The 13,714-nt window shown below is 43.4% G+C and overlaps 1 protein-coding gene across 1 annotated transcript in view; it reads right to left on the reverse strand.

Moving 5' to 3' along the window:
• The window catches only part of CDK17 (cyclin dependent kinase 17), a 168,033-nt gene that overhangs the window by 63,042 nt on the left and 91,277 nt on the right, over positions 1-13,714 (reverse strand). The window contains exon 3 of the mRNA XM_075933731.2: positions 4,949-5,113. Coding sequence (XP_075789846.1) covers positions 4,949-5,113 — 165 coding nt within the window. The remainder of the gene's footprint in view (positions 1-4,948; positions 5,114-13,714) is intronic.

Here is a 13,714-nt window from a genome sequence, read left to right on the forward strand (position 1 = left end):
ACTGGTTAAAAGACAGGAAACAAAGGGTAGGAATGAATGGTAAGTTTTCAGAGTGGAAAGAGATAACTAGTGGGGTCCCCCAAGGGTCTGTTCTGAGACCAATCCTATTTAATTTATTTATAAATCATCTAGAGAAAGGGGTAAACAGTGAGATGAGAAAATTTGCAGATGATACCAAACTGCTCAAGATAGTTAAGACCAAAGCAAACTGAGAAGAGCTTCAAAAAGATCTCACAAAACTAAGTGATTGGGCAACAAAATGGCAAATGAAATGTTATGTTGATAAATGTAAAGTAATGCACGTTGGAAAAAATAATCCCAGCTATACATACACTATGATGGGACTAATTTAGCTACAATTATTCAAGAGAGACCTTGGAGTCATTGTGGATAGTTCTCTGAAAACATTCACTCAATGTGCAGTGGCAGTCAAAAAAGCAAATAGAATGTTAGGAATTATTTAAAAGGGGATAGAGAATAAGACAGAAAATATCTTATTGCCTCTATATAAAACCATGGTATGCCCACATCTTGAATACTGCATACAGATGTGGTCGCCTCATCTCAAAAGATATATTGGCATTGGAAAAGGTTCAGAAAAGGGCAACAAAAATGACTAGAGGTTTTGAACAGATCCCATATGAAGAGAGATTAAAAAGATTTTGACTTTTCATCTTAGAACAGAGGAGACTAAGGGGGATATGTCAGAGGTCTATAAAATCATGACTAGTGTGGAAAAAGTGAATAAAGAAAAGTTATTTACTTCTTCCCACAATATAAAAACTAAGGGTCACCAAATGAAATTAATAGGCAGCAGGTTTAAAACAAACAAAAGGAAGTTTTTTTCCACTCAGCACACAGTCAGCCTATGGAACTCCTTGCCACAGGATGTGGTAAATGCAAGGACTTTAATAGGATTCAAATAAGAGCTAGATAGATTCCATGGACGTTAGGCCCATCATTGGCTATTAGCCAGGATGGGCAGGAATGGTGTCCCTAGCCTTTGTTTGTCTGGAAATGGGTGATAGGAGAGGGATCATGTGAGGATTACCTGATATGTTCCCTCCCTCTGGGGCATCTGGTATTGGCCACGGCTGACAGACAGGATACTGGTCTAGATGGACCTTTGGTCTGACCCAGTATGGACGTTCTTATGTTCCTATGTTCTTAATGCTTCCAGCATCCCAACAAGACCTGCTGTATCTTTTCTGAGCAGATAGGTTCTGCCTCGCTCAGTCAGTGAGCATCCACACTATGAGGTGCAGGGATGTAAGACTGGGATGGAGGAGCTGACCCTAGTCTTGTGACAACATGTCTGGATGGATGGGGAGGGTCAGGGAAGTATATTGCCAAGTCCAGTAGCATCCCGAAGCAACGTTGGTGAGGCCAGGCCAGCGCAATCAGGGTGACACAGGACTTGTCATGTTTGATCTGAACAAGGACCCAGCCGATGAGAGGGATCATCAGGAACGCATACAGCAGGTCCTTGGACCATGACAGAAGGAAAGCATCTGAGAGGGAGTCTCTGGCCAGGCCCACCAAGAGCAGAAATGGTGGTACTTCCTGTTCTGTCTGGTGGCAAAGAGGTCTATTTGGGGAGTTCTACACTTCCTGAAGTTTTTGGAGGCCAATTCTCAGTGGAACAACTGTTTATGGTGAGAAGTCCCCGCTGAGGTGATCTGTTAAGGTGCTGTTGATCCTTGGGAGTGGGCCACCTCCAGGTGGATGTTGTGGCTGATGCAGAAGTCCCAGAGAAGGAGCACCTCCTGGCACAGCTTTGAGGAGTGCACTCCCTCTTGCCTACTGATGTAAAACATGGAGTCAGTGATGTCCTTGAGAACTCTCACAACCTTGCCTGACACAAGTAGTAGTAGAAATACCCCACAGGCCAGACAAACTGTTCTGAGCTCCTTGACATTTATGTGCAACCTGGCTTCATCTGGGTCCATAGCCCTTGGGTCCGAAGGTTCCCTAGGTGTACATACCAACTCAGGTTTGAAGCACTCAACATGAGTTCAAGTGTGGCGGCTGGGGTGGAGAATGAGACTCCCCACAGGACGTTCTCTGGCACAGTCCACCACTGCAAGGCAGTAAGAATTTGTGAGGGGATCATGTGACCACCTTATCCAGGGGATCCCTGGACTGGGTGTACGTTGATACTAGCCACTGCTAGAGCAGCTGCATGCAGAGCCTGGTGTGTCAGACCATACATACACACTGCCATAGGCCCCAAAAGGCACAGGAAGACTCTGGCCATGGTCAGAGAATACAATATACAAATATGTACATTAATCTTATAATTGTACAGAATGTAAATGTTACATGTCAAACCACTTGACTTCTTTATATCTATTCACATAAATTAATTACCCAAGTAGCATTAAATATTTATACTCTGCCTTTCCATAAGATGCATGTGGTTGCTCTTCATTCAGCCTAAGCAAAGCCTAGCTATGCAAGAAGTGTAGGCATCTGGCACTCAGTTACATCAAGAGGTAGTCCCTGCAGATGGTACATAGGACAGAGGGAAATCCTGCTCTCTTTTATATTGGCATTGGCTGCACAGTTCCACAGTGAGAGGCAGGAACATTCTATACTGTGCTATTAGGAGGGAGAGTCGGGGTGCATCTATACTGCACCATTATTTAGAGATAACTAGCGCTATTTCGAAATAACAATGTGAGTATCTTCGCAGCCATTCTGTTATTTCAAAATAATTTCAAAATCATGGCCAGCTTATTCAGAAATCTGTAAACCTCATTCTACAAGGAATAATGCCTATTCTGAAATAAACTGAGTGCAGACGCTCCACTTCTGCTATTTCAAAATAGACCATCATTAGGGCTATTCTAAGTTACTCCTCCCCAGTGCCTCCTGTGGCTCTAAATCGAGATAGCTCGTCTACATTAATGAAGCCTGCCTCAGACTAATTTTGAGGCTTCCTTGCAGTGTGACGTGCCATTTCGAAATAAGCTATTTTCGAATAACTATTCCAGAATAGCTTATTTCAAAATAAGTGTACAGTGTAGACATACCCTTAGAGAGCAGAAAGATAAGGCTGAAAAGGAATAGTTACTATGACAGAACACAGTAAATTACAGACAATTCCATTCTAGTCTCAAAGATGCAGTTCTAGCCTTGGAGCAACTGGCCTGAATGCCACTTACATTTGGCATTAGGTTCAGAAGTGAAGGGAAAAGAGCAAAAAAATTCATAAAATGTGCATTAATTCCCAACTGATCCTTTTTTTCCCTAATACTACCTAAGAATTAAATACTACCTAAAATAATTAAAATGATTACACAGTGCTCAAAAGTAACTGGCTTTATTTGCTAGTGTATAAAATTAATGGTGGCCTAGGGCCAGCAATATAGCAAACTAGTGAATAAATGTTTTAAAATCATTATTTGCCCCAAAGAGTAAGAGCACAACAACTGCTAAGAGCAAAACAAAAAGATTTACACAAACTCTCAATATAATTACTAGGGGGCAATGCCCCCTGCTCGCTATGCCTGACAACCCCCTGTCTCTGCCAGGGAGGGCTGGCTGAGATGTGGCAACCCCAGCCATCAGACAAGGCCGAGGCTCCGCAACCTTTACCTCAGTTTGATCCCCCGCCTCCATTCCTGCACTGGCTATCCTCCCTAAAGCCTCTCACCCCCCACTGCCTATCCTTATCCCCACCTCTTTCTTCCATTCCTACACCACCATCCTTCTCTAACCCTCCCCAGCCCTACATTGGCCATACACCTGCCTCCATTCCTATATCCCCCTCACCACACCACCCATCTTTACATACACCCTATCCTCCTTCCTCTCTCCCTACACATACCTTGCCCCCACCCATGAATTCATCGAACTGCGTATCCCCTCCCCCGCAGAATGCTAGGCAGCACAGCCCCAGACACCGCAGTAGGAGCCACAGCCCGCTCTCAGCCCATCTCTTTTGAATGGGCCTGTTGGGGCAGCTTTGCTTGTGGCGAGCCCAGAGCACATAGTGGCCTCTCCAGAGAGCTGGGGAAGCAGCTGGGGTGCAAGACCTGCCCTGCTCGTGGTAAGCCCACGAGAGCGTGCCTGAGCCCAAGCCTCAAGAGCCAAGCAGCACGGCAGGCGCATGGGCCAGGCAGGCTGGGGGCGAGGCCCAGAGCAGGTGGACAATGCTTCAAGAGGTGTGCAGAGACAGAGCTCCTGGGAAAGTGTGCTAGCCTGGGTCACCGGCACATGCTGAAGCCACTCGCTCGGAGGAGACCTGCAGCATGGGCCACAAGCACCATGGTCAGGCTGGGCCGGACAGAGCCAAGTCGAGCGGTAGGTGCCTGGGCCAGGCAGGCTGGGAGTGGAGCCCAGAGGCAAGCGGACATTGATCCAGGGGGCATGCAGGATGGAACCACTGCCCATCGACCCCCAACCATTTCACAGAGCAGTCACATGGTCAGTGCTCTTGGGGACGCAGAGTGACGTGATGACATCACTCTGCTGTAGAGAGAGAGCGAGAGAGAGAGAGAAAAGAGTTAACTAATGGTTCTTTGCTTAGATTTCCTAAAAGTTAAAGATAAACCACATTTTTTCCAGCTCAAATAGACAAGAAAGCCCTTAATTTCTGCTATGTTCAATTAATGTACCTTCTGTACATTTTAAATACTATGGACACAGGTGCCTTATACAACACTAAAATAGATAATGTCTTGTAACTGTTATATATGTCATTAAAAGGATATGTGGGCGATTTCCATGAAATAACACTCTCTATGCTCTTTTTTTCCAATTGTCTTCCTTAAAATCTTAAATGAGACATCCAACAATTTAAAATCTTGTTTCTATGACAACCTTAGCAATATTTTTACATTCCCAGAACAGCTTTTGACCTAAAGTATATCAATTCTAGCTGCTGTGAAGAACAGATATGGATTTTATCTTAACATATAAATAACCAAAAATAATAAATTACCTAATCTGCTTCCATTCCTAGGCATTGCCATGAAAGAGCCAAGGCTGCCTCCTATAACGCTATGTGGTCTCCGTAAAGGGGGCTTCTTGAAAGATCCCGTGTACTGGTGAAGAAATGAGTGCATACTGTGAGATGTCGGAGGCCTGCCATTCTTCACAATAGGCTCTATAATTCAGAAAAGCCAAATATTCATCACGATGAACATGTTAAGAAAAAGAAAAGAAAATTGTTACTATGCAAATAATCTTTACTCACTGGACATTTTACTATTTCACTACTGAAGAGAATCAGAGTACATAATATTATTGGAATTCCCTTACTAGAAAACTATGACAAAAATAAACATTCCAGACCTCACATGAACTGAAGATCCATAATATCTGAAGGTGGGTCAATTCCTTAACAACTGTAGGTTTTCCATAAAAATACCCACCTCAAAAACTATAAAATCAAAAATCCCAACTATCATCAAGTAGTTTACAGACCAGAAGATACGCATTAAAAGTTTGTATAGATATTTATTTCCTTTAAGATTAACTTAGCAGTGGCTTCATCTTCACCATCATGTTTATATAAACCTTGTGATTTCTAGTCTGTATGAGGAGCAAATTTACCAGCAAGCCCTCATAGGCTTGTCAGTCTCTTTCCTCTTAGTAGACATAAGACTGGAGATTTACTATAAGCCTTAGCTGAAAGTGTACCAAAACCACTCTCAGAACACCATAGCAATGCCACAATCAAGTATATTAACCACTTATACTGTAACATCAGATTAGGTGAACAGGTATCCCATATGTTGGCTTTTCAAATGGGGAAATCAGAATGGAACACAGCATTTACTCACAGTAAAAGGACTATTCTTGTAACTATTGTTACCTTTAAATTATTTAGCTATACATTCAATCTTAATTTTGCCTAAAAAATACAAGGCGAAGAAGTATGCAAGTTATTTCAGCAATGTTATATTTGATAGTGCGATCGGACTCAGGGAGGAATTACAGTTCCCTCACAAATTTCAACCCCATTTCCTTGTACATATACATTTACAACATCATACAACAGAATATAGCAACACTGGACAACTCAATTAATTTACCATGTTAACGGAGAAATATTGTCAATGTAAACAATTCTTTGCACAGTAATACAGAAATGCATTGATCTTTAACAAACGTACATAGACATAATCCTTACTACAGGGCTCACTCCTGCCCTCTAATACAAAACAGGGATGTCAACATGTAGTCAACAAGATTACCGAGAAGCTTGGGTTTATTTGTTAATCTTATCAACTATACACACTCATTCCCCACTTGCTGCCTCTGTGTCAGAGGCAGCGGGGAGGAGGTGGGAGCCAGTGCAGATAAGGAGCTGCAGCAGTATGGGAAAAGGGAGGTGGGAGCTGATACGCATGGCTCGCTGTGGACAAAGACTGCTCTGTAGGATGCTGGCGTGTGGACAGAGGCAGCTGGCAGGAGCCAGTCTGTGAGAGGAGCCAGTTTAAAAAATGGCTCCCTGTGCAGACCAGCTCCTGCCTGCCGACCCCTGTTGCTGCCTCTGACACAGAGGCAGCAGCACAGGATAGCAGGGGGCTCCCCGGGAGTTGGGCCAAGGCTGCACTGGCTGCCAGCCCTGCCCTCTGGGAGTATTGAATAATTGTGTAAATGCTAACATTTGATGCAGTTACACAGTTATTCAATAAATTGCTATTTAACATCCCTAATACAAAATACCTGAAGATTTATAAAATGTACTTCTTCATGCCATATTGCACAAGATATACTGCAATGTACAGTCACATGTTGAAGAGACGAACACAATATGAGTTAAGTACACAGTTGGTCTCTTTATAGTTCTATCAATTTTCTTTTTTCCTAACTGGTTCTCTTTTTGCAGTTACATGTATGTTACTAACAAGATCAAAGAACACTAGCAAAGCATAATCATGCAGGGATTTAGAATATTGTGCTGCCAAAATAGGTAACTGAAGCTTGAGTGCCATTTGTGAAATCTTTCTTTGTTGCACCTATGGCAGATATGCCAACACAACTTGAAGGTTTACACATCTCCTGGAATAGGGCACAATGTGTGATGTTGTTCCATTATGCCAAAAGATGATTCATATGCTGGTTCTAGAGTGAACTGAGAACCCCGTTGCTTTTGGGAAACACAGACGCTCTCTGTTGGAAGGGATTTAGCTATAAATATATATTTTATTCAGAGCGAGTTTTCAGGGTAGATCAAAATGATTTTACTACAAAAATTCACCAAGTATATTTAATCAGTGATTGGAGGTAAAAACTTTAGGCCATATGATTAGGTTTAATGGGAGAGAGAAAGAAGCATGTGATAAAGCTGTCCTAGGATGTGCTTATAAAATTGAAAAAATTACAATTAGGAAATTATTGACTTTAAACCAGGAATAGTATAGAAGCACAAAAATCACATCCAGTCATCTGCTTTAAGGGGGGAAAGGGGAGGGACTGTCCAAATAAATAGCTTAGAGAGAGAACAGAATGTGAAAAAACAGGCTTGCACTGCTACAAGGTTTCCTGCAGTTTTCCTCAATTAGCCTCCTTCATGAATAAATAGTTGCCAGAAAATGAAGCAAATATGATGTACATGTGTTTGTGATGTAATCTGTCCCCTCATTTTCAAGGCTCTGAACAACTCTATCCTGACTAAGTCTTTATGCTTATTTATATTCAGATGTTACATCAGCCCTTTGGATCCACAACTGATTCCAGACTTACCACCCTCAAAATTTCCTCATTCACACCTTAATACCGCCTTTCATTATTATTCCAATCAATCTGTGGAATGATTTTCCACAGGTGCTCAATCCATCTCTTCATTCAAATTCATACTAAAAGTCTATGTATTTTACAAGGCCTAGAAATATGGACCCACAAGATTATAATGCCATTATTTCCTCACTTTACTTTAAAAATTATCTAAGTTATCTACACTTTCCAAGTCTCCGATTAAGTTCTTACTTGACTTTGTCAATCTTTTAGACAGTAAGATCCTCAGACTGGGACCAGGTATCTGGGTCTTGTATAATTCTGAGCTCAGTGTCAGATTGGGAGGGCAGTCCTTAAGCACGGACTGACCTCCTTCCCAAGATCTGTGAGAGTGAGAGATCATCATCTAGGATAGGCTGTAAATCCATGATGATGTGTTGGAAAGGATTTAGTTCAGGGGTGTAGGCAATAGTCAGTAGCATCGAGTGGCTTTCTTTGTTAGGTCTGTCCTATAGCAGGTGACTTTTGGGTACACAGCTGGCTTTATCGATCTGTTTCTTCAGATCTTTATGTAGGTATTGTAGTTTTAAGAATACTTGATAAAACTTAATTCCATCTGTCCCTGGATCCCATAGCACGTCTTATAAATACTTCCTACACAGGAGATTGTGATACCGTGTTACTATGTGACCATGTATTGTTCACCCTAATTGTGTTATTTTTGGAGGATTCTTAAATTTTGACTGATTAAAATTCAAGGTGCAGAAGAGAGAAGTGATATAATTGCATTTTTGTTGGTGATGCATAGCATACTGCTTGCTCATCACATCTGCGTTTAATAAGGTTGCTTTATTATATCAGATTGTTCATAAATTCTTGCTATCGTATACTCTGATGATGCATTTTTGAACTATTTTAATATAAAAGGGTACTTTTTAGTCTTTAATTCTGTTTTTAAAAAATCAGCTTTTCAGAAGTTCAGTGACAGTGTATTCATTCTTTGTACAACATATTATGGCACTTGCACATGGGTTCGTCAATCACTAATTTCTGAATCTTTTAATGTTTCAATTCACTTTAAAATTCTCAATCAAAGCCAACTTGCTTGTTCTTTGAACTAATGTTATCTCTCAATTGTTTCTTCAAAAGTTTGCCACAGAAATGTCAACAGTATCCTGACAAAGAATGAAAACTGATTCGCAAACAACCAAGAAAGCAGCCATGCAGACAAGTAAATTAGCATACTCAGGTCAATCTGCTGATTTATCTTAGACAAAGCCTAAAACAGTATCATGCCAGGAAGCTTACAGTAGAAACAAAAAAGTTTTTATAATGAGGGATGATCATTTCTCCCTCTAGCTTTCTGTTATTTTTTTATGCCTCCAATTCAGCGAAGTACTTACACGTGTGCTTAATTTTAAATACCTGATTAGCCCCAATGACGTTAATGGGCTTACTCATGTGATGAGATCGATTAATTATTTCAATTTGTATAAACTATACCAAAGTTTAACAATTCACTTTGGGACATTATCCCAAGAGGGATATGTAATGGAGCCCTTCTAGTTGCAGTTAGTCAGTTTTCATTATTTTGTTTGTAACTCTGGATACTTCATCAAATCATCTTTATTTTTCTCCTGTTCAAATTAATAATTCCAGTCTATAAAATGTCACCTACACAAGCTCTACTCACTCAAACAATTTTTATTCCCTTCCTCTGGGATTCTTTGAAATATCAATTTAACGTGTTACTCTTTGGGAAATCCTGAGCCACTGTGTAATACAGGTTGTACCTCTCTTAACCAGGACTCTGGTCCGCTGGACCACGGATGTTCCTGGACCACAGAGCCCAGGTATAGGGAGGTTGGGCTGTGAGTAAGGAGCAGCGGGGAATGGGGGCGGCAACTCAGCCAGGAGCCCCATGGTGGGGAGTGGCGGAGAGCAGCAGGAAGTTCCATCCCCTGCGGCTGGACAGTAGCAAGGGGCTGGAAGCAGCAGCCTCAAAGCTCCAGCCCTGGCTGCAGAGCTCTGTGGCCAGCAGCTACAAAGCTCGGGGGCCAGCAGTGGCAAAGCTCCGGCCCCAGCCATCGAGATCAGGGGTGGCGGCAGTAGCCGCAGAGTTCTGGCCCTGGTGACAGCCATGGAGTTTCAGTCTGGGGAGCCACAGCTGGGCAGGCAGCACTGGGGCCGGGCTAGTGCCCTAGTTGGGGGCAGCATGTCAGCAAGGGTCATTTTGTGAAGGACCTCCAGCATCGTCCCCATGAGGGGCAGAGGAGATAGAGGCTCAGCAGAAATTATGTGAGTGGGGACTGAAGCAGTCTCCGCTTGCACCACTTCTGCTGCGATTCTGCTTTTGAAATGTGCAAGAGCCTCAGGAGTCCCCCGCTGGCCTGCGCTTGCTTCTGCATTTCAAAGGCTTAGGTGCCGCAGGGAGTGCGGGGCCAGCAGGGAGTCCCCCTGAGCTCCCTGCAGCGCCTCAGTCTTTGAAATGTACAAGAGCCCTATTAGGGCTCTTGTACATTTCAAAAGGAAGCCCTGCACTCCTGGCAGGGTTTCCAGTTTTGAACTATAGTAAGAGCCTGGCAGGGTTCTTGCTACAGTTCAAAGGCAGAGGCGCCCTTATAGACTAATCCAATAGTCGATGGAAAGCCCATTGACTATATGATTAGTTAATTAATCTACATTTAACATCCCTACACTAGAGGCCACTGAAACTGGCAGAACCCAGCTCTCACACAAAAGATGCTGTGGGAAGGGAAAGAGAGGAGCAGAGATTAGAGAGTTCCTAGCAGCTGTTGTCCCTCTCAGGGAAGGACATGATGGAATATGCGAGAGGGCATGGGGAGCTGGTGTCTGGGCTGTGGGGGCCACAGCTGGGTTCAGAGGGAGGGGGGCTGGTGATAGAGAAACAGGACATAATTGTCATCGGGGAATCTTTAAACTTGACTCATGGGGGAATTTTTGTGTGTGTCTGTATTGTTACTGATCTACCTGATGACAGGTATTTTGAAATAAATTACCAAATTAATTGAAACTGGCCTGATTATGTAGTGTTATTTTGACAAAATTTGCAGAATTTTAAATCATAGTGTACATAACTTATTTTTTGGTGCAAAATGCCTATAGGAGCAATATGTTAAAGTATAATGGCCACTTTCCCTTTAACTCTGAAATTTCTTGTCATATGCAAAAAGCACACGATTTTGTTCACTTTAGATCTCCTCAGTGTTAAAAAAGGTATTTAATTTAATATGCTAGCTCAGTGGTTCTCAAACTTATTTGATTTCATTCTCCTTCTTTGTGTCTGTATTAGTTAATGCTCCTCCACCAAACAAGTACATGTAACCAAAAACACGTCCCCTCACTAAATATTAAAATAGTAAGGCACTGATTCAGAGTCAATCGTGTATAAAAATGTCAATTTTAAGTGAGATAGTGCTTACTTGCACCACATTATTTTTACTATTGTGATGGTGTGTTTCTTTTTCAGAGCAGGGAAATACCATCTCTTGAGTTGTTTGCTTTTTTCTGTCCCTCAAAAGAGCTAAACAATCCAAGAGCTAAAGTGAGGTTGTGGTCAATGTTTATAATTAAATGTGCACATCACATCTTACTGTATATTTTAGAAACATGCATGTCCCTCCCTCCCTCCCTCCCTCCATCTCTGTTCAAGAACTTCCCCTTAAATGGTAAGAGCTAGGACCCAAATATGGTATGCAGCTTCCTCTTCGTAACTTAAAATAAGGTCAGGGTTTGCTTTTGGGTTGTAAAATCCCATTTAATCAGTTAATCAGGGCCAGCAGCAGCACCAGCAGTCCTATAAGACGGAAAGGTGAATCTTGCTCCACCCCCCTCCTGTGCATGGGACGGCAGGCTTTTGCGCCTGGCTCTCCCACATCCTGTACTCCTTACCTCCATGGGACTAGAAAAGCACTCTGCCCACGGCAGGCCATGGATGAGGGACTGCTCCCAGGTATCAGCTGACTGGTACCTGGTAAGAGTCACCCAGTAAGGTTGATGTTTGCTGGATAACTGGTTAACCAGTTCACATCCTTAGTTTGGTTGTGCCAAGATAATGGGATGCACATGGAATTTGATTGTTTCTCAAAATGAAAAGGTAAGGGTCTGGTAAGAGGGAATTATACTGAAGAATGGCCACAGGAAGTAGCAGTGGTTTTCAACCCATAGCCCACATGCAGCTCAACTAACATACAGCTGCTGCCCAATTATATACTAAAGGAGGCCAGGTACCCAGTTGCTCCTCTAGCATGGTGTGGGCCCAAGGAAGCCTGCTTACTTCATAAGGTCTGAGGCAGCCAGCCCCACAGGGTCCAGGAGCTGTCCCTTGGAGTCAGGATTTGAGGTCTGGGTTGGGGCTGCCAGCCAGAACCATGGGGTCGAGGTCCAGGCTGCTGCCTGGCTGCCCTACCACCATGGCTGGGTCTACAGTTGGGGCTGCCACCTGGCCAAGGGTTCAGGGTCCAGATTCCCTGCCACCTGCCCCTTACTCCCAATATGCTATCAAAATTCCATGTCCCACCAGTGCCTCAACAATTTTTTTTCTGCATATCTAGTAGACTAAAAGTCAAGGCCTGTGTTAAGGGGACTGGCAATTGCCCAGGGCCTCACACCACAGAGAAAGCTGCAAAGCTACGTTGCTCAGGCTTTGGCTTTCAGCCCCAGGTCGTGAGGCTTACGCTTCAGCTTTCTGCCTGGCATCCCAGCAAGTCTAACACCAGACACATACTCTGGTTGATTTTGGCAGACCTCCTGAAACTTGCTTGAAGCCCTCCAGGGGTTCTGGATCACCCACTGAAAACCACTGCATTAAAATACCATTGTCTCTATAAATGTGTCATGCTGCCAGTGCCAAACTACTGCATCTGAACTACCCTGAACATTGCATAAAAAAATCAGGGTTATTCCACGATCTTAATTTTACCCCATGCCTATATTTAAGAAAATCAACTGGGAGCACCAAATGTACAAGCAATATTATCAAAATCCAATGGAATTTTAAAATATACACTAGCATCATAGGAAACTATGAATTGTTCTAGTCTATTCTAGGGATGTAAATGGTTACCTGGCTAACCACTTACTGGATAGGTAACTGGTTAACCAGGCCAGGTGATGGGAACTCGGACAGGGTAGCAGGCAAGTCCCCGACAGAGTGGCATGGCTTTAACAGCCCTAGCTCCAGCCCTGCCGTGCCCTGGGCAGGGGGGCAGGCAGAACCCCTGATCTGGCCGTGTGGAGCTACAGTTCTTGCCCAGGCCACGCTAGCAGCGCATGCCCTGCGGCCTGGTTAACCAGTTAATTGTTTAACTGCTATTTTACATTCCTAGTCTATAACTATTTAAAGAACTGAATTGCTGATATATGATCATGGAATTTTGCAGAGATACCACATAGCTCAAATTTAGTGGGATCTTTGCTGGACCCGAGGCTTGCAGAAGCAAGAGAAACTGGGAAAGAATGAAATAGGATGGGAAAAGTGAGAGCAGGAAAGAAATACAGGAACAGTAACACTTTGATGTTGCCAGCTGGTCCCTACTAACCTGCATAAGCAGCTCTGAATCTTGTGCTAGGCTGAGCCCCTGTTTTCTTTCCAAAGCTTAGAGCTTAGGGACAAAACCAGAGGAAGACAGGAAGAAAACGTTGTCAAAAATGTTCTCAAAGAAACTTAAGGGAGCTGCTGAGGAAACCATTGCCTTTGAGCTAGGGATGTGAACAACTAGGCAACTATCCAACAAGCAAATGCTTATCAGATAGTCAACAGGATAGTTGACTAGTCACTTCCTCCCCTTGCTGCCTCTATCAGAAAGAGAAGGGGTTCTTCAAAGTTGCAGTGCCACATGGAGCCTGGGGCCAGATCCCGGGCTTCACGCAGCACTGCGGCTTTGAAACACGGCTTGTAGCCTGGGGCCAGCTAGGGTGTCCCCAGGCTGCACATGGTGTTTCAAAGCAGCAGTGCTGTGTGGAGCCTAGGATGAGCTCGGGACTCCCCCCCACTGACCTG

This window comes from Pelodiscus sinensis, chromosome 1 (assembly GCF_052426305.1).
Source record: "Pelodiscus sinensis isolate ZL-2025 chromosome 1, ASM5242630v1, whole genome shotgun sequence".
Taxonomy (NCBI): domain Eukaryota; kingdom Metazoa; phylum Chordata; order Testudines; family Trionychidae; genus Pelodiscus; species Pelodiscus sinensis.